Source organism: Piliocolobus tephrosceles, chromosome 15 (assembly GCF_002776525.5).
Source record: "Piliocolobus tephrosceles isolate RC106 chromosome 15, ASM277652v3, whole genome shotgun sequence".
In the NCBI taxonomy this organism is placed as follows: Eukaryota; Metazoa; Chordata; class Mammalia; order Primates; family Cercopithecidae; genus Piliocolobus; species Piliocolobus tephrosceles.
Genome location: NC_045448.1, coordinates 50,249,709 through 50,271,869, shown reverse-complemented (window position 1 = coordinate 50,271,869; position 22,161 = coordinate 50,249,709). Strand labels below are relative to the sequence as shown.

Below are 22,161 nucleotides of genomic sequence, written 5' to 3'. Positions count from 1 at the left end.
AGAACCTTGATTATCTGGATTTCCAGCTCAAAGCTGATCTGAAGGGGCAAACTGAAAGAAAGAAAGAGGTCTATAAAGGCTGACAAGAGACAAAAACTAGATTGAGCTTTCATAGACTAAAAAGTAAACAAGCACCTTGGGCACCTATGGGGAATAGTCAGCGATACTCTTTGAGATCACTACTGTGTTTCCAGCCTCGTGCTCATAAAAATGACTCCAAATCATCAAGAAAAGTTTGTCTTCTGAACTATCTGTTTAAAGAGCTACACCTATATAAGTTCTCATGATGATAAAAGGTATGTTTATGTTGAATAGCCTTCTTTCTTGTCCTTAATTTGTAGGCACCTAAGCAATGATAATGAAGGGAAGAGGGCAGGTGGGGATTGCAGAGGTGTGCGGGAAGGAAGAGGACAAATCCAGATGGCAGAGGCATGATAACAACTGCAATGAAACATGTCAGCATTGAGTGAGACAGACTGTAATTGCAAGGCTGGCGAGAGGAAAGCTATCCAAGAGAGAATATGTTTAATCATTTAGAAATCTAAATGTTATTTAAGTGATGTTTATTTATAACAACTTTTTAAATGACCAAAAAAAGTCTGAATAGTGGACCCAAAAAAAGAGGTCATTAGGCAATATCATAACTAAATAAAACACTGAAATACCTGCAGGAAGAGTTCAGCAGCAGATCCCATCTCATGAAATACGTGCACAAAGGCAAGTTCTCTAATGAAGCTCCTAGTTCTCAAGACAATTAGCAAAATTCTTGTCCTGTTTCCGCACTTGTGTTCTTCAGTTGGATTTTACTGGGCTTTGCACCAGCCACTGAGTGCTCTCTAGTCTGGCAGCTGTGAGTGATGGCACCATTCCCTAGTATTTTTCAAAGGCCTTCCTTAAAATTTCAGTAAGACATAGGACAGAATTTAAAAAGTCAAGTCACATATGAGAAACTGGGAAAAGTAGGAAATTATTCCCACTGTTATTTTTGTCTGTCCCATACCCAAACATGAAACTAGGAGCAGTAGAAGGAGTAAGATGCCAACTGGGTGGAGAACCGGGAGACTGGGATAGACTCCTAAGTCCCTCCTGAACAGTGCAGTGCAGTAATTTGACACTGTACATCTGACCCATGCCTGACCATGCCAGTTTAGGGTTTCCTTCTCTCTACCTAAAAGGGAACTGGAGTACATAATTCAAAGAGCCTCCAATATGATTTGACAAATGCTTGATTACATCACGTAGCTAGAGAGAAGAGACGATCCTTGTATCTTCAATACACCGAAAATGTTGTGATTTTTCTGAGGCGCTTTTACAAGCACTGCCCTGTCAAATATATAATCTTCTCTGTTTATAGAATATTTAAACAGGGATGTGTGAGTTTAGGTGAGAAACGTGTACTTTCTTTGTGAAGGGAGTGTTTGTCTCTAAAGATTAGGGAGTCCAGTGCTAGGAATAAAGTTTAATTTCCATATTGCAGTGAGAATAATGTGAAAATATCTACAAGAGCCATTCATATTGAAAGCTGGTTGTATCTATGTAATAAATACTCATGATAATATCTTCCATATACCAGCTACTGTGCTATACAGTATGCCTATCTAGGTCTAGATAATGTAATACATGTAATACTCATGCAAAATAGGTGTAAATAACTTCACTTTTACATAGAAAGAAATACAGAGAGGTTGGGGAACTCGCCCAGGGTTACACAGCTAGTAAGTGGCAGAGGTGGGATTTAAGTCCAGTCCGTTCAGCTACAATATTCATATTGAGCTTCTTCCATGCTCAATAGTGGAAAAATCAACTTGCTGCTCATAGAGAGCCTGCATTTGTTGCACACTGAATTTCCATTTAAAATTCAAAGCAGGGATGCCTGGTCACTTAGCATCTATCTCAATTTCATCAGTTCCAACTCAACTGTCTTAGGAACTACCTTTGAGAACTATTCAAAGCTGCCAGTTTTCCCCACCCATTCATGATTATCTGGCAAATTATCCTGATAGAATGCAGGCAGCTTAGTAACTTAAATTGGAGAACTGGAACTCAAGTGTCAGGGCTCATGATATCTCAAATTAAATCAACAGTTATATACAGGGCACATTCCTTGTACCAAAAAGTATTTTGGCAGAGTAAAAAAGACTATCTCCTTTATCACAAGTTTCTACTCATGGAAACATTTCCAGATTTCTTTGACTTATGGAATCATATAATAATAACTGGAAGAGAGCATGTAATTCTCTTCCCTAAATTTACACATGGACCTAAGGTGCTACGGTGTGTTGGTTAGAGTCAAACAGCATTTGCTCCTTGGACTTTTCTTGCTATGTGAGACCTTATTTCCTGAGGTAGCTCCTCTGGGAGTTGGGACACCACAAATGAAATAGGAAGAGATGAAAAAAATGAAATCAAAGGGAAAAGGAGAAAAGTAAACACTGGCAACATTTATTAGTTGTAAAAATGAAGGAACACCAATTGGCTTACAATGAATGGTGGTAGCAGTCACATTTTCTGAAAAAGTTAACATGACAATGCTTCTTCTTGCTTTTCAAATTGATACCTTTTCTAATCATCTGATAGCTTGGTATCAGAGAACATAGAGCATCTTTGGTTCTGTCAATCTCTTGCATTTGGAAATGTTTTTGTAAAAGTCTAATGTACTTTTGTTTTGTCTAGTAAGATGAGGTGATTTATAGTGTTGGACTTATTTTTCCTATCAAATCACTTCTATTTTTCTGATTATACTAGCTGGAATCATTTCTGACTCATTGGCCAGATATTTGTCTCTTATATGCTAGGTACTGTGGCAGGCCCTGGGGATGCAACCTTGAATATACAGTGTGAACACTTAATACATGTGTAAAAGATTAATTCATAAAATGATAGATTCCCTCTCCAAACCCAAAAGAAATTGGATTGCGTGTTCCACCACAATACTCTAAATGTTCTGAGTCAGAATACTGTATTTTTATTCCTTCCCTGTGTAACTCTTATTAAATGAAAATATTCAACAAATGAGTACAAATAGATGAATGAATGAATAAATGGAAGGATCAGTAGATATACATTTGGTTAGTGCATTCTGTGCATTCTGTCTTGCACTATTTCTTGGTGTGAATCTTATGGCTGGCTTCTTTCAGGAAAAAGATAAAGCTTTTATCCTGTAGTTAGATTTTGAAGGAAAACATTACAAAGGAATCTTTTTTTGTTGTTTTTTGTTTTCTTTGCCACTAAGTAAAAACATTTATAATGTAAGACTATTGCAATAGAGTTTGTAAGAGATAGAGATAGTTGAGGAATATTATATAGGTAAAAAAAAAAAAAAAAAAAAAAATGATAGTTAACTATGTTTTTCTCAGTCCCTTCCACAGAGTAGGCTTTATCTTACTGCTTTCTCGAAGGGCAGGAATGCTTCATAAAAGCAGGAAGACCAACTTATTGCAAGACATTTTTAGCTTTGCCTTCCTTCTAACCTTCAGTCATTCTCTCTTTCAGTTAAAGATAATGTCACTTTTTGCTATTTCTCTACCATACATTTCCAGCCATGGGGCAAAAAATGTGGAAGCCAGTTAGAAAGTTTCATTGTCACTTCTAGAGATGTTATAAGGCAGATAAAATCTTTGAAAAAGTGTTATTTTGCCACAATTCTTATCTCCCACTCTTAGGAATTGTATTCCTAGAAAATAATCTATACTTACTCACTTTTATATTGAGATTTAATTAGTTGGTATGAATGAGCAATTGTGAAAATCATACCTTTTTCATAACAAAAAATGTAGCCAGCTTACAGGGGATGACCATAAAGAATAAGATTATTTAAAATGTGATGATTCTAGTAAATTCAAGTGTCATGTATAATATTTCTTCTATTTTTAAAGTCAAGATGAATCCCTCACTTTTAACTAAATTGTATTTTCATAATGATTATTTTTCAAGTCATAATTATTTTGAAAAAATCCTTTTATTCATGCAGATACTTTAAGAATATAAGCCAGGTTTTTTAGTGATTATGTCATTTTAAATCAACTCTACTGAATTCCTGTATAGATGCCCTGGGGGCATAAAACATAAACTCTACCCAAAAGGAGCATATGAAACAAAATAATACATATTACTAAGCAGTCTTCATACTTTTAGATTTCAAGATGATTTTGAAAGGCAATTACTCCCACTATTCTAATGCACTAAGAAAAGGCTGCTCATTGTCTTAACAGGAGTTGATAGGCATATTACTAATCCATATAGAATACAAACCATAGGCAATGTCATATTATAACTACAAATACAACCACTCCTATTGTAAGGAGCATTGTCATGCATGAATTACACTTAGAGAACCAGTCTTTCTCTCTCTCTCTCTCTCTCTTTCTCTCCTTTAATTAGCATTGTTTGCTAAGTGGTCTGTTTTTTCCTGTTTATCTGTTCATTTATATTCTGTAGATATAATAGAGTGGTAAATTCTGGATGCAGTGATAAAATAAATCAGGTTCTCACAATCTAATGAATAGAACTTGGAATTTAAAGAGAGCTCAAGTATCCCTGAGTCTGTGCACTAAGCTCTCCAGGAGATCTGGATCGGAGAAAAGGTGATCATAGTGCCCCACATAGATTGGTGCTGCCTACCTTGTAGGTTACCAGTGAGATCCACACATATGCCCTAAATAAGGCATGCCAAAATTAATTAAATACTGGCATAATAGGAAGCAGCCCAAGAACAGCATCTGTGTGAGGGGCTAGTGTAAGTGAGAGATACAGATCCTATTCAACTGAGGGACAAGAGGATTTCAGGAAATTAAAATAAAATGTATTAAGGTAAATGGACATTTGGTTGCACTCTTCAAGCACTATCCGGAGCTCTCCTTTGCAGCAGCATGTGAGGGCCAAAAATTATTAGTTATAATTTTTTTATTTTACCTTAAGTTCTGGGATGCATATGCAGAATATGCAGGCTTGTTACATAGGTATAGATGTGCCATGGTGGTTTGCTGCACCTATCATTCTGTCATCTAGGTTTCAAACCTCGCATGAATTAGGTATTTGTCCTAATGATCTCCCTCCCCTTGTCCCCAACACCTTGACAGGTCTTGTTGTGTGATGTTCCCCTCCCTGTGTCAGTGTATTTTCTATAATAAAAATTTATATAAACACTGCATTGTGGGCACTTTTATACTTTCCAAACTGTCTTCACACATATCAAATTTGACTCCCTTAACATCCTGTGAGACACAAATAATTACATATATAAATATATGTATTTAATTGTGTGTGTGTATATATAATATATATATATTATATATATATATATAAATACATATATATATATATATATATATATATATATATATATATATATTCATATGTCATGTTTAGGACACAGAAACCACTCCAAGATGATATGTACTGCTCATGAAAACTAGAACTGAGACTCGAATTCTGGAGTAGTATTTATTTTTCATTATTGGTCACCATAGTATAAATTAAACTAAGGTGTTTCAGTAGTACAACATCTTAAATATGTATTAATGAGCCAATGTGCACCATAAGGAATGAAGTAGTCAAGTATAGAAGCTTGTAGTTTCAGCTGAACTAGAACTAGAAAACACTGGGTCCTCTTAGTGCATGAACAAGATAACATTGTGATGTCTCAGCCAGATAATGTTTATTCTCAATCACCACTGGATAGATACACACATAGAGATGCTACTCAGATATTGGCTTATTTGGGGGCATGCAGTCCTGATCCTTGCATGTATTCAACTCATGAATCAAATCAAAATCAGCAAATGCACTTTCTGTTAACTGCGTCATCATTATTTCCAGCCATATCCATACTTCTTGCTGTTCTATACTCCAAGCATTGTGTGGGATGGAAGTTCTCATATATCCCCAAGTTAAAGCTTATCAAGGTGACATTGGTCCTAGTACTACCCAGTAGCAGAGAAATGTTTTTTGTAAGTGGCTGCTTTTCCAAAGGTAAATGTGGCTCCTTCTACATCTTTGATCTTGAACCCTTACTTCTAAGGTCATTGTGTCAAAAAGACTGACTTGATCAATACATGTTTAGATTGTTTCTGGAGAAACTACCAAAATGGGTAATAAATGATCACTTCCATGTATTTATTCCCAAGATATAATAAGAAATAATCTGACAGAACTCTAATGATTGTTGTGTGAGAGAAACAAAGATGAATATCTCATTAGCACTTATGTTGTGAAGACAGTAGTTAATAAGAGAGAGACCTTGGAAGTTGGAAGGATTTTCATCAGTGGCTTAATGAGAAGAGAGCAGGAAGTTCATTGAGTTAATTTTGTAGCCAGCATAGCCTGCGGTGTTTTAAGTCAAAGGGATAAAAAGACAGAAAAAGATTCAATAATTTGCATTTTCTTTTTGTCACCAAAAAATTAGTTATGCATTTAGGTACAGAGACTGAGGGCATGGTATTTAAGGGCTTTAAAACAATAATTTAAGAAAAGATTTTCACAAATAAATAAAAAACTTTCTGGGTTAACTCCATTTCAAAATAACTGTAATTATGTCAATATTTGAATTTCTGTAATTGAATTTTTAAAATTTGAACTCTAGCATTAATTGTGCTCCCCTTTTAGTGTTATGTGATGTGCTGCCGTATCAAATGGTGCAGAAGCTGTGATTATGCACCTCCTGTCTGGGTGTATTTCTTCAGGATGATTTTAATGGTTACTTATCTAAAATCCAGTACTCTACCTTTGTAACCTTTTCACTTATTTTAAGTTTATTTTATCACGTACCTTTGTAAATCACATCAAATTCATTAAAGAGCAAGATGGTTTTGGATGACAGGATGGATGGATGGATGGATGGATGAGTGGATAGGTAGAAGTCATCTGGGATAATAGAAAAACAATCTACTGGGGGTCAGATCATCTCATAGATTTGCCGTTAACTAGCAGTATAACTGTGGCCAATTAAAATTTTCTAGCTTCAGTTTCCCAACATGTAAAATGAAGAGCTTAGATTAATGGTCTTTAAGATCTGACTCAGTACAAGAAGATATATGATAGTTTCTTTTGCTGTGCAGAAGCTCTTTAGTTTAATCATATCCCATTTGTCAATTTTGGCTTTTGCTGCCGTTGCTTTTGGTGTTTTAGACATGAACTTGCCCATGCCTATGTCCTGAATGGTACCATCTAGGTTTTCTTCTAGGGTTTTTATGGTATTAGGTCTAACATTTAAGTCTCTAATCCATCTTGAATTAATGTTCGTATAAGGAGTAAGGAAAGGATCCAGTTTCAGCTTTCTACTTATGGCTAGCCAATTTTCCCAGCACCATTTATTAAATAGGGAATCCTTTCCCCATTTCTTGTATTTATCAGGTTTGTCAAAGATCAGATGGCTGTAGATGTGTGGTATTATTTCTGAGGACTCTGTTCTGTTCCATTGGTCTATATCTCTGTTTTGGTACCAGTACCATGCTGTTTTGGTTACTGTAGCCTTGTAGTTTAGTTTGAATTCAGGTAGCGTGATGCCTCCAGCTTTGTTCTTTTGACTTAGGATTGAAACTAAAGAGCTTCTGCACAGCAAAAGAAACTACCATCAGAGTGAACAGGCAACCTACAGGATGGGAGAAAATTTTTGCAATCTACTCATCTGACAAAGGGCTAATATCCAGAATCTACAAAGAACTCAAACAAATTTACAAGAAAAAAACAAACAACCCCATCAAAAAGTGGGCAAAGAATATGAACAGACATTTCTCAAAAGAAGACTTCATACAGCCAACAGACACATGAAAAAATGCTCATCATCACTGGCCATCAGAGACATGCAAATCAAAACCACAATGAGATACCATCTCACACCAGTTAGAATGGCAATCATTCAAAAGTCAGGAAACAACAGGTGCTGGAGAGGATGTGGAGAAATAGGAACACTTTTACACTGTTGGTGGGATTGTAAACTAGTTCAACCATTATGGAAAACAGTATGGCAATTCCTCAAGGATCTAGATCTAGATGTACCATATGACCCAGCCATCCCACTACTGGGTATATACCCAAAGGATTATAAATCATGCTGCTATAAAGACACATGCACACGTATGTTTATTGCGGCACTATTCACAATAGCAAAGACTTGGAATCAACCCAAATGTCCATCAGTGACAGACTGGATTAAGAAAATGTGGCACATATACACCATGGAATACTATGCAGCCATAAAAAAGGATGAGTTTGCGTCCTTTGTAGGGACATGGATGCAGCTGGAAACCATCATTCTTAGCAAACTATCACAAGAAGAGAAAACCAAACACCGCATGTTCTCACTCATAGGTGGAAACTGAACAATGACATCACTTGTACTCGGGAAGGGGAACATCACACATTGGGGCCTATCATGGGGGGGGAGGGGGGAGGGATTGCATTGGGGGTTATACCTGATATAAATGAAGAATTGATGAGTGCTGATGAGTTGATGGGTGCAGCACACCAACATGGCACAAGCATACATATGTAACAAACCTGCACGTTATGCACATGTATGCTAGAACTTAAAGTATAATAATAATAATAATAATAAAAGAAGATATATGACTGCTTAACTAAAACATGTTTTCATTCCCTAACATGGCAACAATGAAAGCTTGGATTTGAAGTCATGCTAGTTGAAATTATCCATCATGGGCATTTTACAATCATGAAGTCTGTTTTTATTTTGGCCTTTTACCAAAAAGGATTTTGATTTCAACTTGTGTGACTAATTAATCTATTAATTAGTCCATCAATCCATTAATAGGACTGGATATTCATGTTGATACAGCTAGAACCCTACTTTTCATTTCAACCTGTGTGACTAATCCATCATAGGACTAGATATTCATATTGATACAGCTAGAAGCCTAAATTTACATTTGTAAACATCTTTCAGTATTTACTTAATTTGGAAATGGCCAAAATTATTTCAGAAGGTGCTTTGTCCTAAAGCGAAACAAAGAGATGAGAAACACAGTCGATCACTCACTCAGTACCTCTACTCCATTACCAGCAGTCTTCGGAGGTCTGACATTCCCAAATTCTAATTAGTGAGAATTCAGAAAAATAGACTGTTCCATGGCTTCCTGAAAGTTTAAACTTCATATTAATTTATTTTGCCAGTCCTCCTACATTGCCTTGGCTAACAATGGAAATGCAATATGAGCATAGAAGTCATCAGTAGCATAAAGAAGTAGTAAAAAGTATATTTTTAAACATAAATTTAATTTCAAGTTCCCTAATGGCAGGTTTCTTATTTGTAGGTTTTCTATTTTTAATAAGATTGCTAAAATGATGTTATTTTTTGATTACTCAAAAATTCAGTCTTATTATTTTCCCCATAATTTAATTAAATTATATTTCTATGACATTATTTCCACATTCCTATATTTTCCTTTGAGTTTTGCCTGTTGGGAGAACCAGTATCAAGTGTACATAAAAATGAACGTTAGATTGAGTAAGATGTGATTTCTTTACCATGGCAGAGGTCTTATACTCAAACCCACTTTAATGGTTCTGGAACCATTGAATACATTTTAAACAGCTGAAAAAAATTTGAAGAAAATTGAATGGCTTTCAAGTCTGCCTTTTTCCCAAGCAGACAGCTGATTTATGGTCACTTTTTGTAATAGCCTAGGGCATCAATTGGGAAAGAACATTAAAGAAATGTGAAAGTGGCTGTTTTCAGGGATATTTGAGCTTTGCTCTACATATTCATGAAAGCCAATGTTCACACATTCAAATTGGGTAGATGAGTGTACAGATGAGTATTTTTTTAGCAGACACTTAACTATAACACTCTGAATAATAGTACCTCCATCTACATTCCAGATAAGGATGCTATTGGTGAATTGTAAATGAAGTAATGGATATGGGAACATTGTTACATTCCAAGAAAAATAAGCTATTTGAATTTACTTCGTTGTTATTTATATTAAAGAGTTATCTGTTCATTTGCCTCAGAACAGAGAGGAAACAATAAATTATTTGCATGTCAGAACCACAATTTATACCTTGATATGTACTGGGCATATTTTATGCCTATCAGAAAATGCTATGCATAGATGAGGTGCTTTGTATTCATTGTTGAGTAATTGGGCCTCACTATCTTTGTTATTCTTGTGCTGGAGGTAAAATTCATCCGCCACATATTGGATCTCAGTTTGTTATTTTTATGTTTATTAAATAGTGTGCCATGAAATTGAAATCTTTATGATGTCAATCGAGGCAACGTCATTGAGACAGTGGAGACAAGAATAAGATCTAGGCAGCCTCTAAATTCCTCTTGTACCTTAATAGGATTGTTGATTAACTGAAATTGCCAATTTGATATATTTCTTTACTGATTTGATTTAATCAAATAGACTACAATTTGGGAATCATACCTATATACACATTACAAGTGGCTTATTTTCTGCAGGTTTTCCTTCTGGTGAGAATTATGACTTCCCTTACCTTCTAGAAAATTCTTGCTCCATAGGTTATCAGTACAATGGGTTGGACCTTACTTGGGAATTTGTGATACTAATCCTGAATCCTGTTAATTTTTTTTTTCAAGGAACCTCACCTAGTGATAAATATTTTCTGGAGAAACTGTTAAATTCAGTCATGAAGACCACACTTGAGAGCTCTCTCTCTTCCAAAGCAGCTTTACATATAGAAAAGTATCAGCAAGAACAAGTGCCCATCAGTTAACCAAAGATATCATATTTCAGCTAGCACTGTCCTCGACCCATTAATCAATTCAGTCTAAATATCAGTCGCAACAGTTAAATATTAGGCTAAATAATGTTATACAATGCTTATGTCATTGTTTGAGGCAATTTTTTTGGCTTTATATTTAGATATATAGCAGGATACATTATTGCTGTTTAGAAATAAAGTTTCAATTAAAATTTTAGAATAAATCAAGGGTTCATTTGTGGGCATCATATACTGACAGTGAAAATCCTATTTTACAATTGGAAATTGCTCTTTTCCTTACAAAACAGGTTTGTCTTAATAGTATAGTTTTCTCTAAATGTCTTCATTGGAATATATTAGTCTTCAGGAAAACAGTTTATCATAAGGAATAAAGTCTTGGAATGCTATTCTTAGCAGGGATATAATATTACATACTGGATTTATTCATGCTTTCCTTGTACATTTTTACCACACAGATATTCAATTAGGCTATACTTTTAAAAGTGACAGCAAATGCATATACAGAAAATTCCACCATTAATGATGTTGAAAAATAAAAGGCTTCCTATAAGTGAGGAAAAAATAACAAAACTCCATCTGTGTTCCTCTAAATTCCAGCCAACCAAATGCTCCCTCTTTTTAATATCCCTGAGTATTAAATCAATTGGTCTACCTTCTTACCAAGCATTAAGAGCATTATTTTGCCCCCATCCTGATGATGTATTTCTCAAACCCGATAAAATATTTGTGTTCAAATATAAAAAAGGATGGATTAAGTTTTAGAGCCTTTATTTCTTGAATTCCGTTCAAATCATTTTCTTCTTAAAAGTATAGAGGCCTAAATTTTAGCGCACATTTTAAACAAGAAGAGATGCTTACCATGTGCATGTACAGACCAGTTTGAATTAAGGAAGATCAGCATAGCTCTTTCACCTGTGGGTGGTTAAATGCACAGTTAGAGACACTCATCTAAATGGACTGTTATGTAAAGCTAATGCTTCTGCTTGATCATGCTTCTATCTTTTTCAGCAGGTTGTCTCTTTTCTCAAAAAGGTTATAAACATCAGGAAAAATACTAAAGAATATAATTGATTAATGTGACATATTTGAGTTTCTTTCTACCACTCTCTCAACAGCAAGTCATAGAGAGGCAGCTCCAAACACAGTGAATTAAATTTAAATTACACAGCTTTGGCTAGAAAATTGTGCAGGTAATTTAGCTTCTAAAGTGAAATTTGATTTTTTCCCCTACACTTGAGCCACTTCCTGATTTTTCATACTGTGATGATGATTTTTGCCAAGCCATCTATTGATTTGAGGTCTTTTATTCTCAAGATTGTTGCTGGTTTTTTAATTTCTGGAGGAAAAACATATATGAAAATCAAGAACGTATTTCATTATACCAGGGAAATTATATTAAAAAGTAAAATACAGTTTTACAAAAAAGTCACATTTGTAGTTATTTTTTTCTACTATAAGAGGGCTATAGGAAGTACCACTGTATGACATCTTTTGTTATTTTAGGAATTGTGTTTTGCAGAAGGTAACACTGAGAACATTCTCACACTTTCTGGTTAGTGTAGAATTGTTCCAAAAGAAAATAAGTCAACTTTTAAAACAAAGCTTAACTCGTATTGCCTAAATAATTTAGTCTGCATGAAACACTACCCACTGAGTCACACAGTTGTAGCCCGTGAATTTTTTTAAGAAGCGTTTTTTTTAAGTTTATATTTGATGTTTGCTTTCTAAAAGGTCAGAGTTTGAACCTAGACAGTAAAAGATGGTACTTAGTTCAACAAAATACCAATATAGCTACTGTATTTTGATACAAATTTTAACGTGAGACCTCAAGTTAAGAATAATTCATAGGTACAAGTTTCAGTTTAATATCTATAATTATATTATTTATAAATATAGGGCAAAAACATTAAATTGGTGTTACATTCATGAAATATTGAAGAAAATGTTGATAATAATATTGAAAGTTTTAATAAACATTTACAGTGCTGTCTCCTTCTACGTACTTTTCATGTACTGATTTAATCCTTGTAACAATAGATACTATTATGCTGTCCACTTTTTATGAGAAAAATAAGACACAGAACTGTTTTTCAATGTTTTGAGCAGGGGTTCTCAACTTTGGCATTGTTGACATTTCAGGTTAGATCATTGTTGTCTTCAAACTGTCATGTGTATTTCATAATATTTAGGCATTGTGTGGTAGCTCATTCCTATAATCCCAGCACTCCTGGAGGCTGAGGTAGGAGTATTGTTTGAGGCTAAGCGTTCTAGATATGCCTGGGCAACACAGTGAGACTGAGTGGAGACCTTGCTTGAAGAAGAAGAAGAGGAAGAAGAAGGGGAAGGGAAAGGGGAAGAGGAAGAGAAAGAGGAGGAAGAGGAGGAGGAGTAAGAAGAGGAGGAGGAAGAAAAGGAGGAGGAGAAGGAGGAGAGAAAAAAATACTTAGCAGTCAAAAATAGGAAACAACAGTAGCAGACTTCACGATTCCAACTGTGACAACCTGAAATATTTCCACGCATTACCAAATGTCCCTCCAGGTGGAGGAAGGAAAAGGTGGCAATATCACTGCTAATGTGAGAGCCATTGGCTTAAAGAATTTATTTACATCCTCCTACCTCTAATGAGAATAAAACACCAATAGGAACAACAACACAATATTGATTTCATCAATATATTTAACATTCCTCAAAGAAAATGAGAAATTGTCTGTAGCCTTGAAATTAATTTGAAATTGAGAATAAAGGTAGCTGTCCACTAGATGTTGGTCCCAGGGGAAAAAAAAAAAAAGGCTGATTGTCTCCTCTGGAGTGAATTGGAGCAATTGACTGGCAAGGCTACATAATTCAATAACTTGTCATTATCAAGTCTGTTTGTATATTACCCAGCAAGATTTAGTTGTGCCAAAAGGAGAATGGGTCTTTGCTTTTAAAGCTTTCTCCTTAAAAAGATACCTACGTGATTATCATGCCAATTGCTAACGATCTTCACTGACATTAAGAGTTACATTGAGGCCTCTGTTGTATTCCATTGGTCTATATATCTGTTTTGGTATCAGTACCATGCTATTTTGGTTACTGTAGCCTTGTAGTATAGTTTGAAGTCAGGTAGCATGATGCCTCCAGCCTTGTTCTTTTTGCTTAGGATTGGCTTGGCTATATGAACTCTTCCTTGGTTCCATATGAAATTTAAACTGGTTTTTTCTAATTCTTTGAAGACCAGCTGATCTTTGGCAAACCTGACAAAAACAAGCAATGGGGAAAGGATTCCCTATTTAATAAATGGTGTTGGGAAAACTGGCTAGCCATATGTAGAAAACTGAAACTGAACCCCTTCCTTACACCTTATACAAAAATTTACTCAAGATGGATTAAAGACTTAAACATAAAACCTAAAACCATAAAAAACCCTAGAAGAAAACCTAGGCAATACCATTTAGGACACAGGCATGGGCAAAGACTTGATGACTAAAACACAAAAAGCAATGGCAACAAAAGCCAAAATTGACAAATGGGATCTAATTAAAGAGATTCTGCACAGCAAAATAAACTATCATCAGAGTGAACAGGCAACCTACGGAATGGGAGGAAATTGTTGCAATCCATCCATCTGACAAAAGGCTAATATCCAGAATCTACAAGGAACTTCAACAAATTTACAAGAAATAACCAACCCCATCAAACAGTGGGTGAAGGATATGAACAGACACTTCTCAAAAGAAGACATTTATGCGACCAACAAACATATGAAAAAAAAACTCATCATCACTGGTCATTAGAGAAATGCAAATCAAAATGACAATGAGATACCATTTCATGCCATTTAAAATGGTGATCATTGAAAAATCAGGAAGCAACAGATGCTGGAGGTTGTGTAGAAATAGGAATGCTTTTACACTGTTGGTGGGAGTGCAAATTAGTTCAACCATTGTGGAAGACAGTGTGGTGATTCCTCAAGGATCTAGAACCAGAAATACCATTTGACCCAGCAATCCCATTACTGGGTATATACCCAAAAGATTATAAATCATTCTACTTTAAAGATACATGCACATGTATATTTATTGCAGCACTATTCACAATAGCAAAGACTTGGAACAAACTCAAATGCCCATCAGTGACAGACTGGATATAGAAAATGTGGCACGTATACACCATGGAATACTATGCAGCCATAAAAAGGATGGGTTCATGTCCCTTGCAGGGACATGGATAAAGCTGGAAGCCATCATTCTCAGCAAACTAACACAGGAACAGAAAACCAAACACTCCATGTTCTCACTCATAAGTGGGAGTTGAACAATGAGAACACATGGACACAGGGAGGGGAACATCACATACTGGGGCCTGTCGGAGGGTGGGGGTCTAGGGGAGGTATAGCATTAGGAGAAATACCTAATGTAGATGACGGGTTTATGGGTGCAGCAAACCACCATGGCATGTGTATACCTATATAACAAACCTGCATATTCTGCACATGTATCCCAGAACTTAAAGTATAATAAAAAAAAAAAAAGAGAGAGAGAGAGAGAAAGCCCACAAATTATCAAATATCAGGAATGAAAGGGGAGTTAGCACTGCAAATGCCACAAACATTGAAGAATAAAAAGTTAGAATATTATGAATAACTTTGTCAATAAATTCAACAATTAAAAAAAAAAGACTTATACTTCCCGGAAAACCAGTATTTTTAACTTCCCTTTCTAAAATAGCAGCAGCAAAATGCATAAATCCAGAAACTCTCCCAATTGTCTCAGAAGAATTAAGAGCAGAGTAACATGAAACCATCTAAAATGCTATTTAAAGATTTCTGCTTATTTAAAGTTATATTGTAAAACATTTGCATCTGAACAAATTCTTTGTTCTTAAAGACCCTGCACCTGAAAGATTTTTAAGCCTAATACTTTCTATAAAAGTGCATCACCCCTTGTCTCCATTTTTCAAAATGCCACAACTTTCTTAAAAATTATTTAGTTATACTTTAATCTGTGACAATATTAGGTGCTCCTTTAATATTAGGTGCTCATATCGTATTTCTGCTTTTTCTTTGAAGACCTTTATTGTTTTCTATATTATTTTAATTCCACCTTTAAATGAGAACTGTATCAGTGTTGCAGTTCTGAGTATTGTTCGAACAATTCTAATCTCTTTAGTCCTTAGTAGATGTAATGAGATATTTTTATTTATTTGTATACATTGGAATCTCTGTTTTACCTTAGCACAGCCAACTCTGATATAAGCCTTTACAAATTCCATGCAGTATGTATGCTGAATTTATTGCAGCTTGTAAGCAGCAATAAAGAACAACCTTTCGTGCTTATCAATATGTTGATTATGTGACTAACTGCTAGGATTTACACACTCTGCTTTTTATTACAGTGATAGTTATCTTTTTTGCTATAAGCGCAGTGAAGCAACTAGAATGTCACAGAGAAAACTGTCACCTCTTCCCCTCCCCCACTTTGAATACACTTTTCATTTATTATGAAACCATAATGATGAAAGGGATGATGGGGAAGAAATACCTGCTATCTGAACATTACAAAAATGAGCTTCAAGTGTGAAATCATAATGAAAATGGAAAAGTGTCTTAAATGGATTGTATTTCCTTGCCTTTGTGCACCAATGAAAGAGCTATCTAATTCTCTACTTAATCTGTGTTTCCTACAATAACAAACTATATCTCAAAGTTTCATCAAACTCTATGTAGTCCTGAATGTAAAAGGTTATGGCTATTCTGCTTTTAGGAAGCCAAGCACAAGTACTACATAAAGCCCAGTGATGCATACGTTGTAGCTCTCCAGGCTATAATACATTTCAAATCATCTGTTTTTGCCAGATTGTTTTAAACCTCTGTATGATACTGTATGCAGCTTCTAACTGCATCTGAGTGGATGGGTATCGACAAGTTGGCTGTCACCATTTCTACGTCCTCATGTAAACTAAGGTGTAATCAAGTTTTCACAAATAGGCAGTTACTTCTATGAAGGATGTAAAATTTAAACTCTGTGTCTTTAGAAAGGGAAATGGTGAATTTGGTTTCTTGATAAACAAGGTGTGTTGCACTTGTTAATGAGACAAAGATGAGAGAGTCTGTTAGGACTCTTTAAATTAATCCACTGAATGTGTTTCTTTTGCAGACCACAGATGACATCCTTGTGGCCTCAGCAGAGTGTCCCAGCGATGATGAGGACATTGACCCCTGTGAGCCGAGCTCAGGTGGGTTAGGTTAGTCGACTTTTTTTCTTACTTCCTTGGCTTTACTGTGAATCTTTGTTGCATGTTATATTCCTTAGAAGGGCCTTACATTCATGTCTAGAAGGCTACTCTCCTAGGTAATCAACCTTACAATGGTTGATTGTAAAATGAGGACTCTGACTTTTTACATAAATTTTTCTACATTTATTGCAAAAAATTAAAAATAAAAACAAAACACACCAAGATTATGTATTTCAGAAAAAGCAGTGGGTATAGCACACAAGGCTGCTACCTTACTGTTCACTTTCCATTAGCTCACAACATAATTTTTGTGTGGAACAGTATAATGAGCTTTCCCTTGGGTCACTCATAGCAAAATTACAAAGCTAAAAAATTGCAGCACATTGTGCAAAATTATCTGACCTTTCTGCTGACAAAAAGTCCCCACCACTCACTCTGTCAGCAAATTACCTTAAGTGATATATTTCTCAATTTTGGAAGTGAGAGTATTATGGCAGTAGTAAAACAAACAGCAGGTAGAGTCCTTGATATATTTAATAGAGAAATATTTGAGTCTTGCCATGTTTCCCTAAAATTCAAGCTGAAGCATTTTACTTCTTTATGATATGTTTGCATCTTCTGATGTGAGTAACACATAAATAATATTACCATTCAGCCCTTATACCATTAAGTGGTGGCTGTAGACCCTGAAAAATAAATGAAGCAGAGCCTAGATTTGACTCCAGATATTCATAATCTCAAGTGTTAGGCTCATTTCCATTAGTTTTGTTTTGTTTTGTTTTGCTTTTGTAAAGCAGTATTTAAATCCAATAATATTCTTTGCTGGCCATGGTGGCTCACGCCTGTAAACCCAGCGCTTTGCGAACCTGTCAGGCAGATCACTTGAGGTCAGGAGTTCGAGACCAGCCTGAACAACATACCGAAACCCCGTCCCTGCCAAAAATACAAAAATTAGCCAGGGGTAGTGGTGTGCACCTGTAATCCCAGCTACTCGGGAGGCTGAGGCATGAGAATCACTTGAATTTTGGAGGCAGAGGTTGCAGTCAGCCAAGATCACACCACTGCACTTCAGTCTGGGTGACAGAGTGAGACTTTGTCTCAAAATAGTAATAATAATAATAATAATAATAATAATAATAATAATAATAACAATAATAATATTGTTTGCATTAACAAAATCAGTGAGGTGGATATGGACTAGCCACTGTCTGCTAGTGGTGTCTGTTGACGTCACCTGGAATCCCAGGAGAATTTCATGTCACAAGAAAGCAATGAATTTGCATTCTTGTGAAGAATACATTTTAGAGTAAAGTTTTAGAGTAAATCTGCTCTTTAGAGTAAATTGGGATGTGTATCGTGCATCTCATTTTGAATATTTGAAGATCACTTCCCCCACTGATTGTAACTACTGACTCTAGCCCTTAGAGAGCAGCTGCTGAGTGCCAGGGACGGGGAGGAGCTCTGCAGTCACCTCGCAACAGGAGAGGCATGGGAGACCAGGCTGGGTATGCTCTGGTCCTCTTTCCTCCGGGCTGCACAGTGCCAGTCAGGATTCTCAGCCCCCAGAAACATCTGTCATTCACAATGATCAGCTCTCTCACAATCATCCATTCCATTCTCCCAGCTCATTGACCTCTGCAATCATTCCCTCTTGGTTGTCGTGACAGATATAGTCACATCATGGCACTATCCCAGGCTCCTTTACTACAATCTTGCCTTTGTTTTCATTGGTATGCTAAATCTCTCTGTTAGTTAGCAACAACAACAACAACAAAAGAAAATCATTGCTATCACTTTTCTGTCATTATATCAGTCCCATCTCTCTGCCTTTTCCCACCCTCAAATTTCCCTTCCCCATTTCTTCTGTGCTCACATGTCCAACCTTCCTGGTGTTAATCTTTCATACGAGGACATTCTTTTTTCTAGCTCTTCTCTGAGATCCTCTAGCATGATTTGTCCATGTAACAAAGTCTGGTCTTTGTATATTGGGGTATGTGTTATGTATAGTTGATTTTGTTTTCCCAATTACTGTTTTCTTGAGGTCAGTCCATTTTTTCAGTATTTTACACAGTATTAATACAGTGATGAAAACTGTTGAAGTTCTTACTAATTACAGGTCTTGCTGAATCCCTCTTTTACTGTCTAAGTATAGGCTATCATACCCTTCTTGCAGAATCCTTACCTTGAGTACCTAGTGAATCACAGTAACTAATTGCACTTACAATTGTCACTTTTTCTTCTTGAGCTCAGCTGAATGATCCAGTTCTTTGAGCCATTGCTTATAGGTCTGATTAACCATTCCTTATAGACTGGTTTACTGCCTTTTGCTCTGGTGACACTAGACCTGAGAACAAGATAGTGGAGGAAGAAGATAGAGGAGAGAAAAGGGGGATGGGGTAACCCTTTTGCCATCATCTTCTCCTTGTTCACCGGAATTTTGTCTGCTTTGTTAAATATCATAACACAATGGAAAGTGAGTAGCAGCTTATTAATTGCCATACTCATGGAATCTTTCTGCCTTTGTTTTAAGTTTTTCTTCTCTCTTTCCACATGTCCCTCCGTGTCCCTCCACACTCTTCAGTTTTCAATTCATCAGTTCCTGTTAAAGCAAGAACTTCATATTATTCTGTGATAATGGGATCATTCACTGTAAACCTGTCCTGTGATCTTATCTCCCCTGGTCTTGATAATGTATGTCATGAATCATGTCTCTTTCAATTTCTGATGTTAAATCTCTTTCTACATTAGCTTTTTCTCTCCAACTCCCTATTACTTTTTTTTTCAAGTCTGTCTTCCATGCTTCTTATGGAGGTGAATCTTTTGGCAGAAATTGGTTCTATTTATGTGATAACTTCTAATGAAATTCTTAGTTTATATGATGTTTTTCTATTTTTCCAACTTTTTTCTTGGAATAGGGGTTGCATTTTTCTGTTTGTTTTGTTTTGAATCCTAAATCTGAATAATGTTCCATCATAGGCTGCCCCTCCTGCAGGTCATTGTTTCCTAATGTACTGGTTTTCTTAAATCTCTTTTTCCTGCTTGCGATTCATCTTGAATGCAAATGTAAAATAATAGACAATAATTATAGCTGCTGCTATTATTAGACATTGGATAATTGTAGCTGCTATTAGATGTTAGAAATATCTTAATAAAAAATATTTTGCATATTAGGCTGTATTTTGGGATAGTGGCTTTTTATAAAACTAACATATTGAGGTAAATATTCTGAAACAGACATATCTTCTATGCACATTTGCTAGTCCTTGGGCAAGTGAAAGCAAATCTTTGTAAGGAGATGCACCGTTACCTTTATAGGTGTGTTGCCCAAATCTTCTGGGTACCTCACTCTCCCTAAGTATTTACTCATGAGTTTTCTAATCACTCTGACCCTTCCCCACCTTCAAAAAATGGCTTTTTCTCTGAAAATGTGCTATGTTCCTTATTTAGATACCTTCCTAAAGCTGTTAGTGGAAGAAATAGGAAAAATCTAGCATCATCTTGAGTACTGGGAAATTGTTCCTTTTATCAAATATTTGATAAACTGGAATTACCTGTGATTCCATGCAGAACTCTTAATGAACAGGGGAGTTATATATTTGGTGGGTTGTCAGCTTCATCATTGATCAATTATTGAGTGTCACTATATACGCACTGCTCTGCTAAGCTCTGGGAGCAAAAATAGAGAGTTTATGCCTTCAGTTCTATATTAATTAATATATTGAAGGCATTTATTGCAATGTTTGACATGAAGTAGAACATAAATGGTGGCTTTTTCCCCCAATTCAGTTATACAAAAGAAATTCCAAGCTATTTTCCCTTTTACATATTGTTGTTACTTTCCTGGCTGAAAATTGGTGGGCCACTGATGAAACCACTCAGGCCTCCTGGTGGGAACTGTACATGTTAAAACTAGATTAGGGTCAACCTCCTGGGTGGGAACACATGGAACTCAATTATACTTGATTTCAGCCACACTGTCCTGCACAGTTAGCATAGGATGATAACTTCACATTGATATAATTAGTTTCAGAATACAAAAGGATGGCTTCAGAATATGAAATATTGGCGATGTGATTAAGGAGGGCTAACTGAACCTCATCTCTTAGTGAACAGGTAGAAATCTGAACCAGCTATTAGTAACAAGGTCATAGGTCACTATTGTCCTAAACTGCCCAGTTTAAGAAGCCTAGACACAAGAGATAACATTTTTTTCATAATTTTTCTCACAAAACATTTACACCTTCTGTGATTTTTTTTTCTCAGCCTAGATATATGATTGCTGGAGTTAATATATGAAAAGTGTGTTATAGAAAAATGTTTTGCTCAAAATAAGTGTAATATGAGTGTTTGCTGTAATTACTATTATTATTTTTACACACACACACACACACAAACACATATTTTCCAAGACTTCGTTTTTCACATGAATCAAAGTTTTTGTAAAACATGTCTTTGATTTTTACATTTTAGATCCACTTAGTAAATTGACAAAATGGCAACACTGCAAAACCACTTAAGTTCCAAGAAGGTCTTTAATCATGTCAGTATCTCTTAGTTTGGGGGCCCTCTTCTAAATAGAACCCTTTCTCAAAACTCCTGAAGAAGTGTGTAAAAGGTGAGTTTTGTGTTGATATTCAGGATCCTAAATGAAGATAGTGACCCTCTTTGCTGTAGGAGGTCCCTAATAAATTACTCTAATTTATCATTTGTTGCAAAGGGAACCAGACCTGCTTCCTGTTTTCTGGGAGCCCTGTTTAGGAAGGACAATTTCCTGTTAGATTTACAGTGCTAAGAATAATATGTCAATTCTCTATGAGTGGTTAAGGGATGGGTAGCTAATGGGATATTAGCCACTTTCAAATCAATTAAACTTTTGTCAAAGTAGGAAAAGAAAAACTCCATTGAATAATAAAATATCTCATTAGTCATAGGGAAAAAGAAAAGCATCGCCCATTTTTGTGGCATCTCTTTAGCTGGAACACAAGAGGTGAGGTCATCAGTACAACCACTCAAAAGACAACTGTTGATTGCCTATCAGAGGAATCATGTTGATCAAGGTTCAGATTATATAAGCAATGATAAATAGCAATAATAACTAGTATTTGGTGAAGATTTATTCTGTGTTCTTAGTCCTTTACAAACATTATTCCATGTCATTATTTTATGAAACTATGAAGCATTTTCATAGCTAAAGAGATTCAGACATATTAAGTCATGTCATGCAGTATGAGAGAG

General features: G+C 35.7%; 1 protein-coding gene across 23 annotated transcripts in view; it reads left to right on the top strand.

Annotated features, from left to right (window-relative positions):
• The window catches only part of NRXN1 (neurexin 1), a 1,127,593-nt gene that overhangs the window by 1,085,669 nt on the left and 19,763 nt on the right, over positions 1–22,161 (top strand). For 14 of the 23 annotated variants that reach the window (XM_023223864.3, XM_023223880.2, XM_023223874.2 and 11 more), the window contains one exon: positions 16,848–16,935. In XM_023223864.3, the coding sequence (XP_023079632.1) occupies positions 16,848–16,935 (88 nt within the window). The remainder of the gene's footprint in view (positions 1–16,847; positions 16,936–22,161) is intronic. The other 9 variants (XM_023223881.2, XM_023223877.2, XM_023223879.2 and 6 more) reach the window with 1 other exon arrangement.